Source organism: Hyperolius riggenbachi, chromosome 10 (genome assembly GCF_040937935.1).
Source record: "Hyperolius riggenbachi isolate aHypRig1 chromosome 10, aHypRig1.pri, whole genome shotgun sequence".
NCBI lineage: Eukaryota > Metazoa > Chordata > Amphibia > Anura > Hyperoliidae > Hyperolius > Hyperolius riggenbachi.
The window spans coordinates 258,640,485-258,666,337 of NC_090655.1; the positions used below are offsets into that span (position 1 = coordinate 258,640,485).

The following is a 25,853-nucleotide window of genomic DNA, read 5'->3' on the forward strand; positions in this document are numbered from 1 at the left end:
CTAGTTTACTGGCAGCACACAGTAACAGCCTATACTGTACATATTTCAGGCACCAGAGAGCAGCTCACTCTGCAGCTAGTTTACTAGCAGCACACAGTAACAGCCTATACTGTACATATTTCAGGCACCAGAGAGCAGCTCACTCTGCAGCTAGTTTACTAGCAGCACACAGTAACGGCCTATACTGTACATATTTCAGGCCCCAGAGAGCAGCACACACTGCAGCTAGTTTACTAGCAGCACACAGTAACAGCCTATACTGTACATATTTCAGGCACCAGAGAGCAGCCCATTTACACTATTTAGCGTATTAAGCGATATTAAGCATTTACAATATTAAGTGGATGGGCGAAATGAAGGAGGAATTTGGATACATTTTTCATCGGGAGGGAGTGTGAAAATGTATCCAAATACTTCCTCCGTTTCACCCATCCACTCAATATTGTAAATGCCTAATATTGCTTAATATGCAGAACGAAGGGAGGGATTTGTAATGGAAGGAGAGGGTAAAAAAACAGGGAGGGAAACCCTCTGCGGTCACATGCTGGTAATAACCTCCTCATCCTACCCACAATCCTTTACTTCCAGCATCCAGAGAGGCAAAGTATCGCATGCAAATCACTAACATTGCATAACTATCGACCGTTTATCGCACGGTTTTTGCACCCATATCGCACCATTATCGCCTGCTACCGAACACTCCTCTCTCTATCCTCGCACAGTGGTGAATTGCAAACACAGTGTTAGAATACCGAATGAGATAAAATACCGACCTTTTATCTCTTACTAACTCTCCTATGGTGAATTGAGGCCAAGTTTGAGGATATCTGTCAAATTACAAGTACATATTGTTCACATGACAGAGAGCCAATCTGACTGACCTCAGGAGGACTGACACTTACAGTACTTGAGTTTAGTATTATTCATGGTTAGTTAACCACATTGCTCTTCAAACAACACAGATTTCTTGCTATAAGTACATAGAGGTCTGTTGTCACAGGAGTAACACATTGCTTCCACTGTCTCATCAAGCTCTACAACTTACTGTGCTTCCATGTATGGCCAATGCTTTATGTGTAGGGAGGTCAATGAGATACAAATTCCTCTGACATGTATGCAAATATAATTCAAATTGTATGTAGCTAATAGCATTTGATTTCTTAATTCCAAGCTACATAAGATTAGCATGCAAGCCTAAGATATTGGCATGTGAATGGCCGCCTGTAATGAGCACAATTTTCTGCAGTTTTCTGTCAGGCTGATAACTAGTGATGGCCAGTGACATGCCAATAACTCTAATGGTGCATACACACATCAGACTATAGTCTTTGGAAAATGAAAGATCACAGACCAATCTTACCACCCTTCCATGTAGTATGAGAGCCATACATACACAGTCTATTCTATGGAGCTGAACTCCCCATCAGACAGAAATCTTTGCAAGATGCTGCACACAAAGATGCTGTACATATGCAAAAAATCAGTATCTGCAAAAGATCTGTTCCTGCAAAAGATCCATTCCTGCAAAATGCATTCATAGTCTATGAGATCTGCAGATCCTCATACACACCTTGTTTAACTGACATACATCTGCAGATCAGATCCACCAGGATGAATCTTCAGATCTGCAGATGATTGTCTGATCTGCAGATGAATGTCAGTTAAACAAGGTGTGTATGAGGATCTGCAGATCTCATAGACTATGAATGCAATTTGCAGGAACAGATCTTTTGTGTCTGTACAGCATCTGTGTGTGCAGCATCTTGCAAAGATTTTTTTCTGATGGGGAGTTCCGCTCCATAGAAAAGACTGTGTAGGTATGGCACTCATACTACATGAAGGGTGGTAAGATTGGTCTGTGATCTTTCATTTTCCAAAGACTATAGTCTGATGTGTGTATGCACCTTTAGATGGTGCTAATCATATGCTAATTATATGCAAAGCTACTCAGGTGCTGCATTCAGCCCATTTCGAATGTGCAAAAACTTTGAATCAACCTGGAATTTTCAGCAGCTCACTGACCACCCCTAATGATAATTGTTCTTCCCCTCAGAATTCTCTAACAGGAAGTGATGATGTTTCTCTATTTGCAGCGCAGGGTCCTGGCATCATGAACCTCTCAGAGACTTGTCTCTCTGTATCTACAGACTGTACAACATATGATAATTTCATTGGACAAGAGCCTCCTGCAGAAATCCTGGTTACACTAAATATTCTCCCAGACTCACCTCACCTGTCTAACCCTCAGGGGCTTCATACTCAGCACATCTCTCCCCCTGCTGGAGGATCTTATTCCTGTTCAACATGTGGGAAATGTTTTGTTTGGAAATCAAATCTTGTAAGACATGAGAGAACTCACTCTGGAGAGAAGCCATATTCGTGTGCTGAGTGTAGGAAATGTTTTATACAGAAATCACAACTTATCAGACATGAGAGAACTCACACTGGTGAGAAGCCCTACACATGTACTGAGTGTGGGAAATGTTTTGTACAAAAAGCACATCTTGTCACACATTTGAGGTCTCATACTGGTGAGAAGCCTTATTCATGTGCTGAGTGTGGGATATGTTTTGGGCATAAATCATTGCTTGTCAAACATGAGAGATCTCATAATGGTGAGAATTCCTATTCATGTGCTGAGTGTGGGAAATGTTTTGTAGAAAAATCAACTCTTGTCACACATGAGAGGTATCACACTGGTGAAAAGTTATATTCATGTGCTGAGTGTGGTAAATGTTTTGTGCGTAAATCACACCTTGTCATACATGAGAGATCCCACACTGGCGAGAAGTTATATTCGTGTTCTGAGTGTGGGAAATGTTTTGGGCGTAAATCACACCTTGCCATACATAGGAGATCCCACACTGGTGAGAAACCCTATTCATGTACTGAGTGTGGGAAATGTTTTATACAAAAAGCACATCTTGTCAAACATGAGAGATCTCATACTGTTGAGAAGAATTTTTCATGTGCTGAATGTGGGAAATATTTTGGGCATAAATCATTGCTTGACAGACATGAGAGATCTCATAATAATGAGAAGTCTTATTCATGTACTGAGTGCGGGAAATGTTTTCATTGTAAATCACTGCTTGTCACACATGAGAGATCTCACACTGGTGAGAAGCCTTATTCATGTGCCCAGTGTGGTAAATGTTTTGGACATAAATCTATTCTTGTCAGACATGAGTGGACTCACACTGGTGAGAAGCCGTATTCATGTGCTGAGTGTGGGAAATGTTTTCTAAGGAAATCGCACCTTGTCACACATGAGAAATATCACTCCGGTGAGAAGCCCTATTCATGTGCTGAGTGTGGGAAATGTTTTGTACAGAAATCAAATCTTCTTAAACATCAGAAGTGTCACAGTGGTGAGAAGCCATACTCCTGTGATGAGTGTGGGAAAAGTTATACAGTTAAAGCAAATCTTGTCATACATAAGAGATTGCACACTGGTGAGAAGCCTTATTCATGTGCTAAGTGTGGGAAATGTTTTGGACATAAAGCAAAGCTTATCAGACATGAGAGTTCTCACATGGGTTAGAAGCCCTATTTATGTACTGAGTGTGAAAAATGCTTTAGCTTGGAATTACTGCTCATGAGAAATGAATATTTCTAGTTTATAAATGTTCTTTTACAATGTGCATTGTGCACTCAGTATATTGGTTTATAAAGCGGTACAGTCCCTGAACTGAGGGGACATGATGAGATAAACATGGGTACATATAGTACTAAGCCTAGTTAGAACTTGCCTATGTTATAATATATTCCATTGTAAGGGTTAATAAAGCAGATGTTTTTTTCTATGCAAATGAGGCGGGGTCTACAGTCACTTGCAGCCACGGCTCTCCTGCAGAGTAAATACAAAAACACTTTAAAGGAACACTATCAGTTAAAAAATAATGCATTTAAATACTCTATATTAGGGTACACATTACCACTAGTGCTAGGGGCACGTTATTTATTCAGCCTCTGCTTACAGAGGAGCTGTCAGCCATACTTTCTCAGAAAAACACTCTCTCTCTCTCTCTCCTTTACATAACATATGTATTGCACTGTCCACATTTGGATTTTAGTGATTTTTCTATACTTTCCTCTCTGATTGTGTTTGCATTGCCCGCCCTCCTCCCAGTCTTCAGGCACTCCCACCCAGCTCTGCAATAGAAAGTGCATTGTCTCAGCATAAAAAAAATATTGGCCAGTCAGAGAGGAACAGAGGTGTGGGAGGGGAAAACAAGAGGGAAAGAGGCTTCAGCCAATCAGGCTGCATTAGTTAAGTCTGAAAGCAAAGTAAAGAAGCAAAAAAGGGAAACCCAGCATGCTCTGCAACTTCCTTTGTGTGTACCAAATGTTGTGTGCACCAGATAAGAGTCGGGTAAACTGGGGAATGATCATTTATCAACAACAAAAATAAAGCCAATGGGCATGAACGCGGCCCAGCGTCAAGTGCGCGCATCTCCACTTAAATAACAGAGCTCCGCTAGGAGACTGTTAGACGGTGAAACCGCCATCTATTTACTCTTTATTTACTCTGTACATCGCTGCGATCTATGGCAGCGCTGTACTGGGGACAGCCATGTGACACGGCTGTCCGCCGGGCAGGCTCAGGAGTTATCGTCTGTCATGATTCTATTATGGATAAAAACCCACACATTCTATTATGGATAAAACTCACACATTTTATTTGCCAATTTGTCCTGGTTATTGCAAAATTTTAAATATTTCCCAAGTACAATGTATGGTCCCAATATTATTATTCGGAAATTAAGATGCATTTTTTCAGGTTTGCATCCATCACTTATTACAAGCTAATAAATTAAAATAACAGTAATATACCCTCTTGACATACATATTAAAAAAAATTCAGTCCCTAAGGTAACTATTTATGTATTTTTTTATGTATTTTTTTATACAAAAAAAAAATAGGTACTATGTGAGAGTGTGGGAGGGAAGCAGTTAATTTTAAATGTAAGGGTTGGTATTTTTATTAAATAAAATGTATTTACGGTAGGTGTAATTTTCCTATATGGCCACAAGATGTCCTTGCGCATTATTTACTGTTCATGTACATAATTACGTGAATAGAAAGTTATGCATGGCACTGTAACTTCGAAAGATACAATGATGCAGACATCTCATAGACGACAGTGTTCATTGACATGGGAACTGCTAGAGTATAACCAGTTACTGCACCAGGTACAGTATAGTCACGACCTGGGAAAACATCACTTGAAGTCCCAGAGCCAAGAATATTTGTCTTCAGTGGCGGGGGGCCGCTGCTTACTCCCGCCACCCGCCACTGAAGACAAATATTCACGCCCCTGGGACTTCAAGTGAAGTTTTCCCAGGCCCTGATTATACTGCACCTGGTGCAGTAAGTGGTTAAATGCTAGCATTGGCTCGGGTCCACTCATACAATCTTCTTTGATAACTGAATAATGCCATTTGCTGTGTTAAGGTATTATGATCTTTGTTCATTTGTATTACTGTCATCTTCTATGAATTTTGTCTTCTGTGATCTATTCCCTTTGTGTAACAGTTTGATATATGCTGATATAACTGTATATTCCAAATGAATAAAATCAATAAAAAATATTGTGCGCATCAGAATACTGTATGAGAGAGCAGCATTTTCCGCGGAGAGGCCGTATCCCTGTGCTGAGTGCGGGAAATGCTACAGCCAGAACCCTCATCTTGCCATACAGAAGAAAACAACTGAAGAGCTGAGTGTGGGAAATTGTGGCATTATAAATCACATTTGGGGTCACATCCGAGATCTCACACACTGACCTATTCATGGAGAACACAACAGGGGGCCTGAATAAATAATACCCCTGTTCTATAATGCGTAGTATGGACACAGAGGCGCCAAAAGAATTAAAGTATCTAAAAAGTTTAAAACATGAGGCAGTGGTGGACTTACCTCCTCCAAGCAGACACAAACATTGCCAATGTGTTTGTCAAATAGAACAGGTTTATTTACATACAACAGGGGACAATGCAACGTGTTTTGCGGGTTTGACACAGAGGTGCCTGGCTCTTCTACTGACCACATATGCTATTACTCCATTGTTATTGCCTGATGAAGTGGGATCAAACCTGCGAAACGCGTTGCATCGTCCCCCGAAGTATGTAAATAAACTTGTTGTATTTGGCAAACACATGGGCAATGTTTGTGCCTGCTTGGAGGAAGTAAGTCCACCACTGCCTCCTCATGTTTTAAACTTTTTAGATACTCTTATCATTTTGGTGCCTCTGTATTCATACTACACTATATCAAGTCCATCCCTGGTGGAGGGGTGTTACCCCCATTTTCCCTCATCTACAGAGAGTGACTTCTTAATCCTGAGTGGGGTCAGGTCTAATCTCCCCACCTGCCTATACAGTGGTTGCCTTTGAGAGTATAGCTTATTATTCTATGATACTTCATTTCAACTACCAGTACATACTACACTATATTTGGCTCTAGGTGACCCTATTCTGTGTTTCAGTTTCATAATGGGCTGAAGGTAATGACTATTACTGAGTCCCTGGAACCTTTAGAAGCTCCGTATTTCAGGCAGGTGGGGCTTCACCTACTGTGAGCTGCAGATGTGGGGATATTAGAAGCTCCCATTCATCCAGATTGAACTGAGGAAAAGAGATTTCCCTCTCTCTGTCTCTTTGTTTTATATTTAGCAAACATGAAGAGATTTGAGCTGAATGCACACAATCTGTCAGATATTTGTATTGTTAGATATATACACATTACTATTTGAAATAATTTGGTTGGTAGGTTTGTTCACTAAGGCAGTGGTCGTCTTGGAGATGTGGTGGGGTCCTTATCATGTTGGAATACTGCCTTGCTGCCCAGTTTGTGAAGGAAGGGGATAATGCTCTGCTTCAGAATGTCACAGTATATGTTGTCATTCATGGTTTCCTGAATGAACTGTAGCTCCCCAGTGCCGGCAGCATTCATGTATCCCCAAACCATGATATTCCCACCACCATGCTTCACTGTAGGCAAGACACACTTGTCTTTGTACTCCTTTCCTGGTTGCCGCCACACACTCTTGACACTATCTGAACCAAATAGATTAATCTTGGTTCTAGTAATCCCTGCCCTTAGTCTGCCTGCTTTCTTGTGCATCATTTTTAGGAGACGCTTCCTCCAAGAATTATGTTAAATATCCTGCCAATCCCTTTTGAATCATTAGTGCTTCACAGATGTACTGCTGTGCTCTCCCTGGCTGCATCTATAAAGATTACATTCCAGTGGACAAGTGCAATCCCTTGACCTTAGTCTTATACATCATGCTCTTTTTCAAAGATTGACTATTGGATGCAATTATAATTGACCATGTATTGGGCTGACACAACAATAACAACGTTCAATACATACCTGGGTGTGGCTGTACATATGTGCTTTTATCTTATGCTTTTATAAACTGTCCTGTATTCACGAACCATGAACTCAGAAAAAAAACTCTGCCTCTGAAGAAGGAACCTGGTCATTGGTCGCAAAACGTGGCTTACGCTATTGCCATTATGACCAATGTGTATTAAGGACTTTTAATGCCATATCACTTGTATGACTATTTATTGGCATTACCATTAAAAGTTATGTTTTATGCATAAGATTACCAGGCCGTGAAACCCCCAATTTGTATTTTGATTGCTTTTGATTCCTCCTGGGATGCCAGCCATGCAGAGCAATTTGATGCAGTGTGTGGTGTATGGTCTGAGCACTGACAGAGTGACACCCCTCACCCCTTCCCCCCCCCTTTAACCTCTGCAGCAATGCTGCCAGCACTCGTATGTCTATTTGCAAAAGACAACCTCTGGATATGACACTGAGCACCTGCACTTAACCTCTTTGGTCAACCATGGGAAGGACTGTCCAGTTAAACCGCTGTATGGTCTTTGCCAACACTCTGAAACACATCTGCGTGCCATATTCTTATAGCCTAAGCCATCTTTATATAGAGCAACATTTTTTAAGATCCTTAGAGAGTTCACTGTCATGAGGTACCATGTTAAACTTCCAATGAACAATATGAGTGAGCTAACACCAAATGTAACACACCTGCTCTCCATTCAGACCTGAGATCTTGTAACACTAACAAGTAATATGTCCCCAGGGAGGAAAAATGTTGAATTTTGGGGGTTGATTCACTATAACAAATAGCATGCCTTATCAGTGTTAACACGCCTTATCAGAGTAGCATAGCGAGTGCTACGAACTTACAGTATGCCTGCTAATTGGCAATGACGAGAGCTCCACTCGTTCTGCCCTGAGCCCCTGTGGGTCCAATCACTTTAAAGGACATTATCCCTGCACTTTGGCCCAATAGGCTGCCTGTCACTTGACAGGCAGCCTATTGGGCCAATCAAAGTGCGGGGATAATGTCCTTAAAAGTGATTGGACCCTCAGGGGCTCAGGGCAGGACGGGTGGAGCTCTCGTCATTGCCAATTAGCAGGCATAAGTTTGTAGCGCTCGTTATGCTACTCTGATAAGGCGTGTTAACTCTGATAAGGCATGTTAACTCTGATAAGGCATGCTATTTGTCTTAGTGAATCAACCACATTGTATCATGTCTTCAGTGTTGTCCCAGGAAAATAAATAATAAAATATAAACAAAAAAACTCACTTTAAAATACTGTAGGTACCAGCAACATGTGTAGCCAGAGGGTCCCCCAGTTTTGTATAGGTAGCAAGACAAGCACCCCCCCAACCTTCCAGTATAGGTAGCCAAATTAGCACCACAGTGTAGTTAGCCTGATTCTCTCTCCCCCCCCCCCCCCTCCCAAGTATATGTAGCTCTCCAAGTATAGATAGCAAGACAAACTCCCCCCCCCTCCCCAGCATAGGTAGCCCCACATTATAGGTAGATAAATAAGCATCACTGTATAGGTAGCCTGATTCTTCTCCCCCACCATCCCCAGTATATGTAGCTCCATAAGTATGGGTAGCCAGATTAGTTCTTCCAAAGTATAGGTGGTCAGATTCGCCCCTTCCCCAAGTTTAAGTCACCCCTTACAAGTATAAGTAGCCAAATTAGCCCCTTGCTATAGTGATCCCTATGCCACTGCCTCAATCTATGATAGAATCAATAGTGCTAGTAGTTACGTTTGTTGAAATACCATCTTCCCATCAGTTCAGACTCCTGCAATGCTTCCATCCTAGAAAAGGACCAAGCCAAGCTCTACAAACAGAAATGAAGAGAAATTGCAACAATACTACTAGCATCGAATCATTCCAAAAGTCTTATTAGTGTTGCGGATCCCTTGTGCACCTAATATCTGCAGGTTCTCAAGGAGGTCATGCAGGTAGTTTGAATGCATCATCCCAAATTGCACATCATGTAAAAGTTGTCCTTGCCCCAGATCCCAGCATTAGAAGAAAGAAAGGCAACAGTAGTCTGGACACATGTGTGGTGCTGCTGACCAACTAGAGTTATCCTTCTCAGAGACAGAACCACGTAGTTTCAGATAAAGGGAACGGAGCACCATGCTTCTTTTTAAATGAACCTCCCCGCATGGGATGTTTGTAATGAATGGAGGGTGTTGTTAGGGAAGGAAGGGAGGGTTGGCGTGAACCTCACCAATTGCCTACAGGGTGCTGCTCCATTGGCCCATACGGGATGTGCCATCTTTGGACCACATCTGTGTCATGTTGTAGTTCCCAGCAGTGTCTCGTGCGCTGCACCGGCATGGGGGATATAGTCCATGGATGTGAGTACAGAGATGCTATCTCATTCACAGATCACATTTCCCAGATACATTGCTAGGAATTACCAAAATCAGCAGATGTAGTCCATCCAAGAGAAGATGGCACATCTCGTACAGATAAGAGGAGCAGCAGTCTGTGGGTAAATAGTGAAGCTCACGCCCCCCCCTTCCCCCCCATGGCACACTATCACAAATCACTGATATGGGGGGTTCATCAAGAACTGGGTCATCACTGCTGAACCTTCACCTTCCTCTGTGTCATCCCCCCCCCCCGGCTGTCTCCGTAACAATGACATCATTGCCAAGTGTGACTGGGGGTGCTGTAGTATGGCAGCCTCGGCTCTTGGCTTTCAGACAATATCCCCCCCCCCCATCCTTCCGGAACCTGTATGGGCCAAAACCAATTGCGGGTACAACCCCCTGTTTGCACTTGGCAAAATAAATTATTCTGATTCATTTAAAAAAATTCCTGGTGCTCAGTATACTTTACGGACGGTTAATAGGAGAGCTGTAGAAGGCTTTTTAGACTTGGGAGCTTTCATCACATTAGTGGAACATCACGTGATATCAGCTGGATGCATACTTCTAATACATTCCACCGAGGTCATCCTTACAGGTGGTGTCAGGAAAGAGATTCCTGTGGCACAGGGCTGTATGCATACTGCTAAAAGACCTGCAAGGGATACAGCAATCAATGTACCAAACCTCAGGAGGAATATTTCCAGGTCAGACTTAAAACATATCTTCTGTCACTTTGGATCCCTACAGAAAGGGATTCTGCGGGTTTCCAGGTGTACCCTGCATTTTACATGTATAGTGTTTGATCATCTTTTATGATGCAGTAAAAGCTGAGGAATAAATGGAAACCTCTTAAAGCGGTAGGAAACCCAGCATTTCTTCTTTGCTCTAAAAGATTATTTACAGCACATTATATACTACCACCATTTTTTTTCTAGAACAGCATTCAACTAGTTAAACACAGGACTTACTTAAAGAGAATCTGTACTTTAACCACCCTGGCATTCTATTAACTGCGCCAGTGTGGCGGTGCAGCAGTTTTTTTTAAATATATATTTTTTAATATCATGTAGCTAGCCTAGCGCTAGCTACATGATGCCCCCCTCCCTGCGGCGTCCGGCGTGTACCTTCGATCGCCTCCGGCGCGAACCCTCCTAAGGAAATCCCGTTTAGAGCTCCCCCCGTCACCATGATGACAATCGCGATGACGTCATCGACATCATGGACGTCGTGACGTCAGACGGAGTCTCGATCCACCCATCAGCGCTGCATAGCACTGATTGGCCAGGCTGCGCAGTGGTCTCGGCGGGGGTTGTTACGCGGCGGGTAGCGGTGCATCGGCGGTGAGCGGCGGCGATCGGGACCAGCAGGCAGCAAGCAAAGTGCTTGCCGCATGTTTTAAAAAAAAAATTGTGAAAATCGGCCCAGCGGGGCCTGAGCAGCGCCCTACGGCGGTCATGGACGAGCTGAGCTCGTCCATACCGCCAAGGAGGTTAAAATTCTTACAATAAAAAGCATACCATTCTATTCATTATGTTCTCATGGGCCCCTCTGTGCTGTTTCTGCCACTCTCTGCTGCATTCCTGGCTTGTAATTGCCAGTTTTAAGCAGTGTTTACAAACAAAAGACATAGCTGCTAACCAGCTTGTGATAGGCTGAGAGGAGCTCAGTCTGTGACTCACACAGAGCCTGCAGGGGGCGTGGAGAGGGTGTGTATAGCTTCTATCCTATCACAAGCAGAGCAGAACATTCCTGCCTAAGTGCCTGAGCCTGACAAAGCCGTCAGAAGAAAGAAGATTAGATTATATAACTGAGATAATACAGCTACTGTGCAACGAGGAAAGGCTGCAGTAAGACAGACCACATTAGAACAGGTATAGGAACTTATAGGATAGAAGAAATAAGGCTGAACATTTTGTTACAGAGTCTCTTTAAGCTCCCTGCAGAGACAGTCCGCATCCCAACTAGTGATTCTCTTGTGTTTACTTAATTGTATCAAGTGAGGAATGTAAACGCTTCTCTGGCTGTGCAGACACTCCCGAACACAGACAGCTACCCAGAAATCATTCCTGCGTACATTGCAATAGAAATACAATAGAAGTACACCAGTTATGAATAAAATGCAATTACAACTCTCACAGCAAAAAAATGTACTTTGGGAACTTATAATTTCTAAATGAATAATACTACTTATGCACAAAAGGAAATATGATAACCGTATGGCATATAAAAAGTAGGAAAACAGATTTTTATTGAATATTATGTCAGAGTTTTATACCCCTTTAAGTGCAGCCTACAAAGCTTCAGAAACCAAATCTTGGCTGTAGTCAAATATTCCTACTTTCATCTGAAGAACATTACAAAAATTAAATATCTCATTCCCCCAGAGGATCTTCCGACCCTAGTTCACACTTTCATCACATCATGGCTGACCTACTGCAATGCCCTCTATACAGGCCTCCCAAACAAGTACCTGTACCGCCTGCAATTAGTACAGAATGCTACTGCCAAAGTGCTAACAAACCAGCCTCGCCACTGTCACAATAAACAGATTCTTCATTCACTGTAGACAAAAGGGAGGGTGAGCACAGAGACAACGGGAACCCAATAGCGCAGTATACAATCAGTGAAAAAGTCAATATGAACAGGGGGTACTCACAAAGGAAGGTTGCAAGGGGGCAACCAACCACCGTAGCCAGATGGAGATCTATAAACCTGACTCCACACAGGGATCCGGGCAAGCTGGAGATGGTCGCACTTTTTGATAGAAAAAAAGAAAACATTTCTATGGGCCCAAAGCAGGAGTACAAAGGTATCCCCCACCCTGAAAACAGGGGAGTATAAAATCATTTGGCTCACCCTGTGTGCCAAATAGACCAGGCAGTGAAACACCATGGGGATAACAAAGAACATCCCTTATCAGAGTTAGTGTGCCTTATCAGAGTAGCATAGCGTCTCAGATCTGCACACGAGCTTTTTTTATCCTCTTCTACAATAACCTCACATTCATGTGTACAAGACTTCTCCGTGCCTCACCCCTCTCCTCTGGAATGCCCTTCCACAGCACATCCGCCACTCTCCCATATTTGAAATCTTTAAACGCTCCCTCAAAATCCACCTTTTCCGGCAAGCATATTCTATAGCTTAGGCCATGCACCCACTAAATAACCTAATTACGCACTGCCTGTACATATAATGTATACTTCCCCCACCTCTTGTTTCCACCACATTTCTTTAGACTGTAGGCTCACAAGGGCAGGGCTCTCACCCTTTTGTGTCTTGGAATGTTAATTTAATAGCTTGCACTCTGTTAGACATTTATACATTTTAGTCATCCTATTAAATTTGCTATTGTAATCACAGTTCTGTATTTTGTACCAGTGTTCATATTTGATGTATATCATTGTCTGTATCATTATATATCCCTGCCAAACTCCTACTCGTGCTGCATGCTATGCCGAGTTGTAGCAATTCAGGAAGGCAACGTAATGTGGGCTCCGGCCGTTGCCGATTACCTTGTAAGAGCTGATTAGAAAGGAGGTAGGGGTTGAGTTCTGCTCATCTGCTTTTCTTGGCCAGTGTGAATTTTCCCAAAGTCATTTTTGCATCGAAAATGCTATTTTCGATTTCAGAAAAGTTTTGCAAAAAAAATCGTAACTTTTGCGTTTATCGTGAAAATCGATAATTTTTTATACAAAAAAATGATATTCTTACCGCAAACACGCATAAAAACAATATTTTTACCAGAATTATTTTGACATGAAAATACATCTGCGAAAATTAACAAAAAACATTTTTTCGCTGAAATTTTCGCTCAAAAATCAAAATTGAACATAATTTTGGCGAAAATGAACGTGAAAAGAATATTAGCATTTTTGCTCATCACTGTTGTTAGCAGCAGTTAAAGGGGACCTGAACTCTGAACTTCCTCTCTGCTCTAAAAGAGAAGCATAATAATCATTACAGTGAAACATTTCTTTGTTGCAGCTGATACAAAACCTGCAATACATCTGCAGTGTGTCTACTTCCTGCTTTCATGGAAGCAGGTATAGGGTTAACAGCCTGTGTTTACAAATTAGCTGCTCTGCCGTGGCAGAGGAGATTCCTGAGCTGACACAGCTGAGAGATCAAATTACAGTGTTGATTAGTCACAGATGAGGGGGATTAGACAGGCTAAACTTTCTAAATACATACAGGGTACATTTCTCTATGTTTTCCCCTGTTTTGTGCAAGAGTTCAGGTCCACTTTAAGGCCTCTTTTACGCCAAGACGTTGCGTTTTAGGGGATGTTAAGGTCACAGAACGTGCCCCTAACGCAACGCATGGTGGTGTTGAAGTTGGACGTCAGAGAGCTGCGTTATGCGACTCTTGGTCCGCCGTTTTCCTTCTATCTATACTGATAGAACAGCCGCTCCAGGATAGTGATGGGAAGTCCGGATCTTTTCAAGGATTCAGATGATTCGAATCGGATCATTTAAAAGATCCGGATCTTTGAACCAAATCATTTGAATCATTTTACTAGGGAAGCAGACTGGGGGTGAAATAACTAGCAGGACAGGACTTTCCCTGCACTGTACATTCTGTATGTTCCTGTTTCTTCCAGATAGACATCCACTGTGAACCGAATCGTTCATTGTGATGATCCGGATGATTCGACTCACAAAAAAGATCCGGATCAAATGAACGATTCATTTATGATCCGGACAACACTACGAGTCCAGGTTACGTCACCACAGTGCAGTGAATATGAATTAGCCATGTGGCTAGTCACAGAGCAGGTGCAAGCAGTCTAACGCAGCTAAAGCCCAGTATAACGCACAGCATGTTGCAGTTTCATTCAACGTGTAGCGTTACAATGTAACACAACGTGGGCACTCTGAACAGCACATTGATTTTTCATTACTGTGAGGGCTGCGTTACAGTGCACCTGTAACGTCTCACTGTGAAAGCAGCCTAAAGAAAAAAAATGCCATATAATTATTAACCATGAATATCTTAGGCACTTTAAGAGCTGATTAGAAAGGAGGTTGTGGTTGACTTCCGTTCATTTGGTTTTCTTGGCAAAAGTTACCTGGAGTGGGCTGCCACTACCTTCTCCAGCGGATGGTATGCAGTGTGATCTCTCTGCAATGACCTGCTCATCCTGGGTGGCCCTAAACAATATAGCTCATTGCTTCATTGAGACACACAAACCCTTCATCATGACAAGGTAACAATCCAGAAGGGACTGCCATAAGAGCTAACCAGTCAACACTTAAAGAAATAAGACCAAGGAAATAATGGAAGGTTTGATACTACCATTAAAACTCAAATACCTTGGTCACATAATGAGAAGACAGGATTCTTTGGAGAAATCCTTGGAAAAATTGAGGGCAAAAGAAGAAGAGGAGGGCAGAGGCCAAGATGGATAGACAGTATATGTGAAGCTGTGAACATGCCTATGCAGCAGCTGAAAGAAGCCGTGATTGACAGACACATCTGGGTACAGAAGTACATATGGTCAAAGAGAGTCGACTAAACAAATGAGGAGAAGACTTACCTCCAAAACATGTTCACACAATTTGCAATAATTATTTTATTCAAAGTAACAATACTCAAACAATTTGCAACACAGGCCGCTTAATCGGGCACATAAAAAAGCATTATCTAAGAGGCAAACAATATCGAAAATCCTAAGGAACTATTTCTTTCAAAAACAAAAATACCATTCCAAACAAACAAGTAAAATATAATGATATGAATGCAGTAAGACTTTGTAAACCATTACCATGCTGCGGCCGGATAAGGTACTGGTTAAAGGCTCCGCCTCTGACATAGGAGACCAGGGTTCAAATCTCGGCTCTTCCTGTTCGGTAAGCCACCACCTATTCAGTAAGGAGTCATTGGGCAAGGTTCCATAATACTGCAGGGTGGTCTACTGAGCGCACCCATAGTGGCTACAGCTCTCAAGCGCTTTGAGTCCAACAGAGAAAACAAATGTTAGAATTATTATTATTTTCCAACACTGTAGATAAATACAAGAAGAGATGGCAATGGTGGTCTGTGCCAATATAGCGGGCACTTGAAATGGTGGCTATAAAGATCAATTAGCCTCTTTCTCAAAGAGTCTTCTTCTGCCAAAGCTGTGCGCTTGGAATAAGTCAGACCTGCTCCTAATATACACTTCAATGCCCCTTTTTTACAAAAGCAGCTAAAGGCAGAGGAGTCACCGCCTGTCAGCTGATCCCCAGAAGTCACCAACTGTCAGCTGATCCCATGAAGTCACCACCTGTCAGCTGCTCCCGTGAAGTCACCACCTGTCAGCGGCTCCTGTGATGTCACCACCTGTCAGCTGCTCCCGTGAAGTCACCACATGTCAGCGGCTCCCGTGATGTCACCACCTGTCAGCTGCTCCCGTGATGCCACCACCTGTCAGCTGCTCCTGTGATGTCACCACCTGTCAGCTGCTCCCGTGAAGTCACCACCTGTCAGCTGCTCCTGTGAAGTCACCACCTGTCAGCTGCTCCCGTGATGTCACCACCTGTCAGCTGCTCTCGTGAAGTCACCACCTGTCAGCTTCTCCAGTAAGGTCACCACCTGTCAGCTGCTCCCGTGAAGTCACCACCTGTCAGCTTCTCCAGTAAGGTCACCACCTGTCAGCTGCTCCCATGATGTCACCACCTGTCAGCTGCTCCCATGAAGTCACCACCTGTCAGCTGCTAATGTGATGTCACCTGCTCCCATGATGTCACCACCTGTCAGCTTCTCCCGTGATGTCACCACCTGTCAGCTGCTCCCATGAAGTCACCACCTGTCAGCTGCTAATGTGATGTCACCTGCTCCCATGATGTCACCACCTGTCAGCTTCTCCCGTGAAGTCACCACCTGTCAGCTGCTCATGTGATGTCACCTGCTCCCGTGAAGTCACCACCTGTCAGCTGCTCCTGTGAAGTCACAACCTGTCAGCTGCTCCCGTGATGTTACCACCTGTCAGCTGCTTATGTGATGTCACCTGCTCCCGTGAAGTCACCACCTCTCAGCTGCTCCCGTGAAGTCACAACCTGTCAGCTGCACCCGTGAAGTCACCACTTGTCAGCTGCTCCCGTGATGTCACCACCCATCACCTGATCCCGTAAAGTCACCTCCTGTCAGCTGCTCCAGTGATGTCACCACCTGTCAGCTGCTCCCGTGAAGTCACCACCTGTCAGCTGCTCCCGTGAAGTCACCATCCGTCAGCTGATCCCGTGAAGTCACCACCTGTCAGCTGATCCCGTGAAGTCACCACCTGTCAGCTGCTCATGTGAAGTCACCACCTGTCAGCTGCTCCAGTGAAGTCACCACCTGTCAGCTGCTCCCATGAAGTCACCACCTGTCAGCTGCTTCCGTGAAGTCACCACCTGTCAGCTGCTCATGTGAAGTCACCACCTGTCAGCTGCTCCCGTGATGTCACCACCTGTCAGCTGCTCCCGTGAAGTTACCACCTGTCAGCTGCTCCCGTGAAGTCACCACCTCTCAGCTGCTCCCGTGAAATCACCACCTGTCAGCTGCTCCCATGAAGTCACCACCTGTCAGCTGCTCCCGTGATGTCACCACCTGTCAGCTGCTCTCGTGAAGTCACCACCTGTCAGCTTCTCCAGTAAGGTCACCACCTGTCAGCTGCTCCCGTGAAGTCACCACCTGTCAGCTTCTCCAGTAAGGTCACCACCTGTCAGCTGCTCCCATGAAATCACCACCTGTCAGCTGCTCCTGTGAAGTCACCACCTGTCAGCTGCTCCCATGAAGTCACCACCTGTCAGCTGCTCCCATGAAGTCACCACCTGTCAGCTGCTTCCGTGAAGTCACCACCTGTCAGCTGCTCATGTGAAGTAACCACCTGTCAGCTGCTCCCGTGAAGTCACCACCTGTCAGCTGCTCCCTTGATGTCACCACCCATCAGCTGATCCCGTGAAGTCACCACCTGTCAGCTGTTCCCGTGAAGTCACCACCTGTCAGCTGCTCTACTGACGTCACCACCTGTCAGCTGCTCCCGTGAAGTCACCACCTATCAGCTGCTCCCGTGAAATCACCACCTGTCAGCTGCTCCCCTTAAGTCACCACTTGTCAGCTGCTCCCGTGATGTCACCAACCATCAGCTGATCCCGTGAAGTCACCACCTGTCAGCTGCTTCCGTGAAGTCACCACCTGTCAGCTGCTCCCGTGCTGTCACCACCTGTCAGCTGCTCCCGTGCTGTCACCACCTGTCAGCTGCTCCCGTAAAGTCACCACCTGTCAGCTTCTCCAGTAAGGTCACCACCTGTCAGCTGCTCCCGTGAAATCACCACCTGTCAGCTGCTCCCCTTAAGTCACCACTTGTCAGCTGCTCCCGTGATGTCACCAACCATCAGCTGATCCCGTGAAGTCACCACCTGTCAGCTGCTTCCATGAAGTCACCACCTGTCAGCTGATCTCGTGATGTCACCACCTGTCAGCTGCTCCCGTGAAGTCACCACCTGTCAGCTGCTCCCGTGAAGTCACCACCTGTCAGCTGCTCCTGTGAAGTCACCACCTGTCACAGCTGCTCCAGTAAAGTCACCACCTGTCAGCTGCTCCAGTGAAGTCACCACCTGTCAGCTGCTCCCGTGATGTCACCACCTGTCAGCTGCTCCTGTGAAGTCACCACCTGTCAGCAGCTCCGGTGATGTCACCACCTGTCAGCTGCTCCCGTGCTGTCACCACCTGTCAGCTGCTCCCGTAAAGTCACCACCTGTCAGCTTCTCCAGTAAGGTCACCACCTGTCAGCTGCTCCCGTGATGTCACCACCTGTCAGCTGCTCCCGTGCTGTCACCACCTGTCAGCTGCTCCCGTAAAGTCACCACCTGTCAGCTTCTCCAGTAAGGTCACCACCTGTCAGCTGCTCCCGTGAAATCACCACCTGTCAGCTTCTCCCCTTAATTCACCACTTGTCAGCTGCTCCCGTGATGTCACCAACCATCAGCTGATCCCGTGAAGTCACCACCTGTCAGCTGCTTCCGTGAAGTCACCACCTGTCAGCTAATCTCGTGATGTCACCACCTGTCAGCTGCTCCCGTGAAGTCACCACCTGTCAGCTGCTCCCGTGAAGTCACCACCTGTCAGCTGCTCCTGTGAAGTCACCACCTGTCACAGCTGCTCCAGTGAAGTCACCACCTGTCAGCTGCTCCAGTGAAGTCACCACCTGTCAGCTGCTCCCGTGATGTCACCACCTGTCAGCTGCTCCTGTAAAGTCACCACCTGTCAGCAGCTCCGGTGATGTCACCACCTGTCAGCTGCTCCTGTGAAGTCACAACCTGTCAGCTGCTCCCGTAATGTTACCACCTGTCAGCTGCTCATGTGATGTCACCTGCTCCCGTGAAGTCACCACCTGTCAGCTGCTCTCCTGAAGTCACCACCTGTTAGATGCTCTCGTGAAGTCACCACCTGTCACCTACTCCCGTGATGTCACCACCTGTCAGCTGCTCCCATGAAGTCACCACCTGTCAGCTGCTAATGTGATGTCACCTGCTCCCATGATGTCACCACCTGTCAGCTTCTCCCGTGAAGTCACCACCTGTCAGCTGCTAATGTGATGTCACCTGCTCCCGTGAAGTCACCACCTGTCAGCTGCTCCCGTGAAGTCATCACCTGTCAGCTGCTGATGTGATGTCACCTGCTCCCATGATGTCACCACCTGTCAGCTGCTCCCGTGAAGTCACCACCTGTCAGCTGCTCCCGTGAAGTCACCACCTGTCAGCTGCTCCCGTGAAGTCATCACCCATCAGCTGATCCCGTGAAGTCACCACCTGTCAGCTGCTCCCGTGAAGTCACCACCCATCAGCTGCTCCCGTGCTGTCACCACCTGTCAGCTGATCTTGTGATGTCACCACCTGTCAGCTGCTCCCGTGAAGTCACCACTTGTCAGCTGCTCCCGTGAAGTCACCACCTGTCAGCTGCTCCTGTGAAGTCACCACCTGTCAGCTGCTCCCGTGAAGTCACCACCTGTCAGCTGCTCCCGTGAAGTCACCACCTGTCAGCTGCTCCAGTGAAGTCACCACCTGTCAGCTGCCCCAGTGAAGTCACCCCCTGTCAGCTGCTCCAGTGAAGTCACCACCTGTCAGCTGCTCCAGTGAAGTCACCACCTGTCAGCTGCTCCAGTGAAGTCACCACCTGTCAGCTGCTCCAGTGAAGTCACCACCTGTCAGTTGCTCCCGTGATGTCACCACCTGTCAGCTGCTCCTGTGAAGTCACCACCTGTCAGCTGCTCCCGTGTTGTCACCACCTGTCAGCTGCTCATGTGATGTCACCTGCTCCCGTGAAGTCACCACCTGTCAGCTGCTCATGTGATGTCACATGCTCCCATGATGTCACCACCTGTCAGCTGCTCCCATGAAGTCACCACCTGTCAGCTGCTGATGTGATGTCACCTGCTCCCATGATGTCACCACCTGTCAGCTGCTCCAGTGAAATCACCACCTGTCAGCTGCTCATGTGATGTCACCTGCTCCCGTGAAGTCACCACCTGCCAGCTGCTCATGTGATGTCACCTGCTCCCGTGATGTCACCACCTGTCAGCTGCTCCCGTGAAATCACCACCTGTCAGCTGCTCCCGTGAAGTCACCACCTGTCAGCTGCTCCCCTTAAGTCACCACTTGTCAGCTGCTCCCGTGATGTCACCAACCATCAGCTGATCCCGTGAAGTCACCACCTGTCAGCTGCTTCCATGAAGTCACCACCTGTCAGCTGATCTCGTGATGTCACCACCTGTCAGCTGCTCCCGTGAAGTCACCACCTGTCAGCTGCTCCCGTGAAGTCACCACCTGTCAGCTGCTCCTGTGAAGTCACCACCTGTCACAGCTGCTCCAGTAAAGTCACCACCTGTCAGCTGCTCCAGTGAAGTCACCACCTGTCAGCTGCTCCCGTGATGTCACCACCTGTCAGCTGCTCCTGTGAAGTCACCACCTGTCAGCAGCTCCGGTGATGTCACCACCTGTCAGCTGCTCCCGTGCTGTCACCACCTGTCAGCTGCTCCCGTAAAGTCACCACCTGTCAGCTTCTCCAGTAAGGTCACCACCTGTCAGCTGCTCCCGTGATGTCACCACCTGTCAGCTGCTCCCGTGCTGTCACCACCTGTCAGCTGCTCCCGTAAAGTCACCACCTGTCAGCTTCTCCAGTAAGGTCACCACCTGTCAGCTGCTCCCGTGAAATCACCACCTGTCAGCTTCTCCCCTTAATTCACCACTTGTCAGCTGCTCCCGTGATGTCACCAACCATCAGCTGATCCCGTGAAGTCACCACCTGTCAGCTGCTTCCGTGAAGTCACCACCTGTCAGCTAATCTCGTGATGTCACCACCTGTCAGCTGCTCCCGTGAAGTCACCACCTGTCAGCTGCTCCCGTGAAGTCACCACCTGTCAGCTGCTCCTGTGAAGTCACCACCTGTCACAGCTGCTCCAGTGAAGTCACCACCTGTCAGCTGCTCCAGTGAAGTCACCACCTGTCAGCTGCTCCCGTGATGTCACCACCTGTCAGCTGCTCCTGTGAAGTCACCACCTGTCAGCAGCTCCGGTGATGTCACCACCTGTCAGCTGCTCCTGTGAAGTCACAACCTGTCAGCTGCTCCCGTAATGTTACCACCTGTCAGCTGCTCATGTGATGTCACCTGCTCCCGTGAAGTCACCACCTGTCAGCTGCTCTCCTGAAGTCACCACCTGTTAGATGCTCTCGTGAAGTCACCACCTGTCACCTACTCCCGTGATGTCACCACCTGTCAGCTGCTCCCATGAAGTCACCACCTGTCAGCTGCTAATGTGATGTCACCTGCTCCCATGATGTCACCACCTGTCAGCTTCTCCCGTGAAGTCACCACCTGTCAGCTGCTAATGTGATGTCACCTGCTCCCGTGAAGTCACCACCTGTCAGCTGCTCCCGTGAAGTCATCACCTGTCAGCTGCTGATGTGATGTCACCTGCTCCCATGATGTCACCACCTGTCAGCTGCTCCCGTGAAGTCACCACCTGTCAGCTGCTCCCGTGAAGTCATCACCCATCAGCTGATCCCGTGAAGTCACCACCTGTCAGCTGCTCCCGTGAAGTCACCACCCATCAGCTGCTCCCGTGCTGTCACCACCTGTCAGCTGATCTTGTGATGTCACCACCTGTCAGCTGCTCCCGTGAAGTCACCACCTGTCAGCTGCTCCCGTGAAGTCACCACCTGTCAGCTGCTCCCGTGAAGTCACCACCTGTCAGCTGCTCCCGTGAAGTCACCACCTGTCAGCTGCTCCCGTGAAGTCACCACCTGTCAGCTGCTCCAGTGAAGTCACCACCTGTCAGCTGCCCCAGTGAAGTCACCCCCTGTCAGCTGCTCCAGTGAAGTCACCACCTGTCAGCTGCTCCAGTGAAGTCACCACCTGTCAGCTGCTCCAGTGAAGTCACCACCTGTCAGCTGCTCCAGTGAAGTCACCACCTGTCAGTTGCTCCCGTGATGTCACCACCTGTCAGCTGCTCCTGTGAAGTCACCACCTGTCAGCTGCTCCCGTGTTGTCACCACCTGTCAGCTGCTCATGTGATGTCACCTGCTCCCGTGAAGTCACCACCTGTCAGCTGCTCATGTGATGTCACATGCTCCCATGATGTCACCACCTGTCAGCTGCTCCCATGAAGTCACCACCTGTCAGCTGCTGATGTGATGTCACCTGCTCCCATGATGTCACCACCTGTCAGCTGCTCCAGTGAAATCACCACCTGTCAGCTGCTCATGTGATGTCACCTGCTCCCGTGAAGTCACCACCTGCCAGCTGCTCATGTGATGTCACCTGCTCCCGTGATGTCACCACCTGTCAGCTGCTCCCGTGAAATCACCACCTGTCAGCTGCTCCCGTGAAGTCACCACCTGTCAGCTGCTCCCGTGAAGTCACCATTGTCAGCTGCTCCCGTGAAGTCACCACCTGTCAGCTGCTCTCCTGAAGTCACCACCTGTCAGCTGCTCTCGTGAAGTCACCACCTGTCAGCTGCCCCAGTGAAGTCACCCCCTGTCAGCTGCTCCAGTGAAGTCACCACCTGTCAGCTGCTCCAGTGAAGTCACCACCTGTCAGCTGCTCCAGTGAAGTCACCACCTGTCAGCTGCTCCAGTGAAGTCACCACCTGTCAGTTGCTCCCGTGATGTCACCACCTGTCAGCTGCTCCTGTGAAGTCACCACCTGTCAGCTGCTCCCGTGTTGTCACCACCTGTCAGCTGCTCATGTGATGTCACCTGCTCCCGTGAAGTCACCACCTGTCAGCTGCTCATGTGATGTCACATGCTCCCATGATGTCACCACCTGTCAGCTGCTCCCATGAAGTCACCACCTGTCAGCTGCTGATGTGATGTCACCTGCTCCCATGATGTCACCACCTGTCAGCTGCTCCAGTGAAATCACCACCTGTCAGCTGCTCATGTGATGTCACCTGCTCCCGTGAAGTCACCACCTGCCAGCTGCTCATGTGATGTCACCTGCTCCCGTGATGTCACCACCTGTCAGCTGCTCCCGTGAAATCACCACCTGTCAGCTGCTCCCGTGAAGTCACCACCTGTCAGCTGCTCCCGTGAAGTCACCATTGTCAGCTGCTCCCGTGAAGTCACCACCTGTCAGCTGCTCTCCTGAAGTCACCACCTGTCAGCTGCTCTCGTGAAGTCACCACCTGTTAGCTGCTCTCGTGAAGTCACCACCTGTTACCTACTCCCGTGCTGTCACCACCTGTCAGCTGCTTCCATGAAGTCACCACCTGTCAGCTGCTCTCCTGAAGTCACCACCTGTTAGATGCTCTTGTGAAGTCACCACCTGTCACCTACTCCCGTGATGTCACCACCTTTCAGCTGCTCCCATGAAGTCACCACCTGTCAGCTGCTCCCGCTCACCGGGCCAGCACTTGGACAGGCTGCCCCCCATGAAGTCGATCTGAGCACAGTGGTTGCCATGTTCAGACACAATGGGGTTGATGCACATAACAGCGGTAATATTTAGGTGCACAGACAGCGCATGGCAATATTTACCTTCCTTCCGCCAGTAAGTACTGCGACTTATGTTATTAGAGTAACCCCCAGATTCTCGAGCAGTGTAACCGTTACTACGGTAACGAACATTACTAATGGTCATACTTGTTAGTAATGTGCGTTACAGTAGCAGCGGTCCCGCTACTTGAGAACCGGGGGTGGCATTAATTGTGTAACATACGGTACTTGCTAGCAGAACACACTTATGGCCAAAAAAAATTCCCTCACTCAGGATATGCAAAGGACTTCTCACCAGTGTGACATCTCTTATGTATGGCAAGTTCTGATCTTTGTGTAAAACATTTCCCACACTCAGTAGATGACTAGGGCTTCTCACCAGTGTGAGATCTCTCATGTGTGATAAGTTGTGATCTCTGTGCAAAAGATTGCCCACACTCAGAACATGAATAAGGCTTCTCAGCTCTGTGAGATCTCTCATGACTGACAAGGTTTGTTTTGCGTACAAAACATTTCCCACACTCAGTACATGAATAGGGCTTCTCACCAGTATGGCGCCGTATATGTATAACAAGCAATGATTTACGCCCAAACAATTTGCCACACTTATTACATAAATATGGCTTCTCACCAGTGTGAGATCTCTCATGTGTGACAAGGTGTGATCTCTGTACAAAAGATTTCCCACACTCTGCACATGAATAGGGCTTTTCACCAGTATGGGATCTAATATGTCTGCCAAGGTTTGCTTTATGTCCAAAACATTTCCCACACTCAGTACATGAATATGGTTTCTCAGCTCTGTGAGATATCGCATGACTGACAAGGTCTGTTTTGCATACAAAACATTTCCCACACTCAGTACATGAATAGGGCTTATCACCAGAGTGAGATCGCTCATGTGTGACAAGGTGTGATCTCTGTACAAAAGATTTCCCACACTCTGCAAATGAATTGGGCTTTTCACCATTATGGAATCTAATATGTCTGCCAAGATTTCCTTTATGTCCAAAACATTTCCCACACTCAATACATGAATATGGCTTCTCAGCTCTATGAGATATCTCATGACTGACAAGGTCAGTTTTGCATACAAAATATTTACCACACTCAGCACATGGATACGGCTTTTCACCAGTATGGCGCCTCTTATGTATAACAAGCGTTGATTTACGCCCAAACAATTTCCCACACTCATTACATGAATACGGCTTCTCACCAGTGTGAGATCTCTCATGTGTGATGAGTTGTGATCTCTGTACAAAATATTTCCCACACTCTGCACATGAAAAAAGCTTTTCAGTAGTATGGGATCTGATATGCCTGCAAAGGCTTCGTTTATGTCCAAAAAAATTCCCACACTCAGTACATGAATAAGGCTTCTCACCAGTGTGAAATCTCTTGTGCATGACAACACGAGATTCAAACGGAAAACCTTGTCCACTCTCAGCACATACATAAGGATTCTTACTAGCATGAGATTGTTCATGTGTGACAAGGAGTGATAGCTGTGCAAAATATTTCCCACACTCAGCACATGAATAGTGCTTCTCACCAGTGTGAGATTTCCCACACATGGAACAGGAATGAGACCCTCCAGCAGGGGGAGAGCTGTGCTGGGTATGAGGCCCCTCAGGGTTAGACAGGTGAGGGGAGTCTGGGGGAATGTTTGGGGTAACCAGGATATCTGCAGGAGACTCTTGTCCAGTAACATCACCATCCGTTGTACAGTCTGTGGATACAGAGAGACGAGTCTCTGAGAGGTTCCTGATGCCGGGACTCCGCGCTGCAAATAGAGAAACATCATCACTTCCTGTAAGAGAATTCTGAGGGGAGGAACAATTATCATTAGGGATGGTCAGTGAGCTGCTGAGAATTCCAAGTTGATGCAAAGTTTATGCAGATTAGAAATGGACCTGATGCAGCAGCTAAACAGCTTTGCATATAATTAGCATACAATTTGCACCAGCTCAGAGTTATTGGTATGTCACTGAGCATTACTAGTTATCAGCCTGACAGAGAACTGCAGAAGGTTGTGCTCATTACAGGCAGCCAATCACATGACAAAAAATATTTGCCTTGCATGCAAATTGTATGTAGTTTGGAATTCAGCTGATCAAACGCATTTATTGACAAATGTGATTAGCTGCATACAATTTGCATTA

The 25,853-nt window shown here is 46.8% G+C and overlaps 1 protein-coding gene across 1 annotated transcript in view; it reads left to right on the forward strand.

The window, feature by feature from the left end:
* LOC137537128 (zinc finger protein 850-like) overlaps positions 1-25,853 on the forward strand; it is a 96,540-nt gene that overhangs the window by 14,929 nt on the left and 55,758 nt on the right. The window contains exon 6 of the mRNA XM_068259260.1: positions 2,094-3,539. Coding sequence (XP_068115361.1) covers positions 2,094-3,539 — 1,446 coding nt within the window. The remainder of the gene's footprint in view (positions 1-2,093; positions 3,540-25,853) is intronic.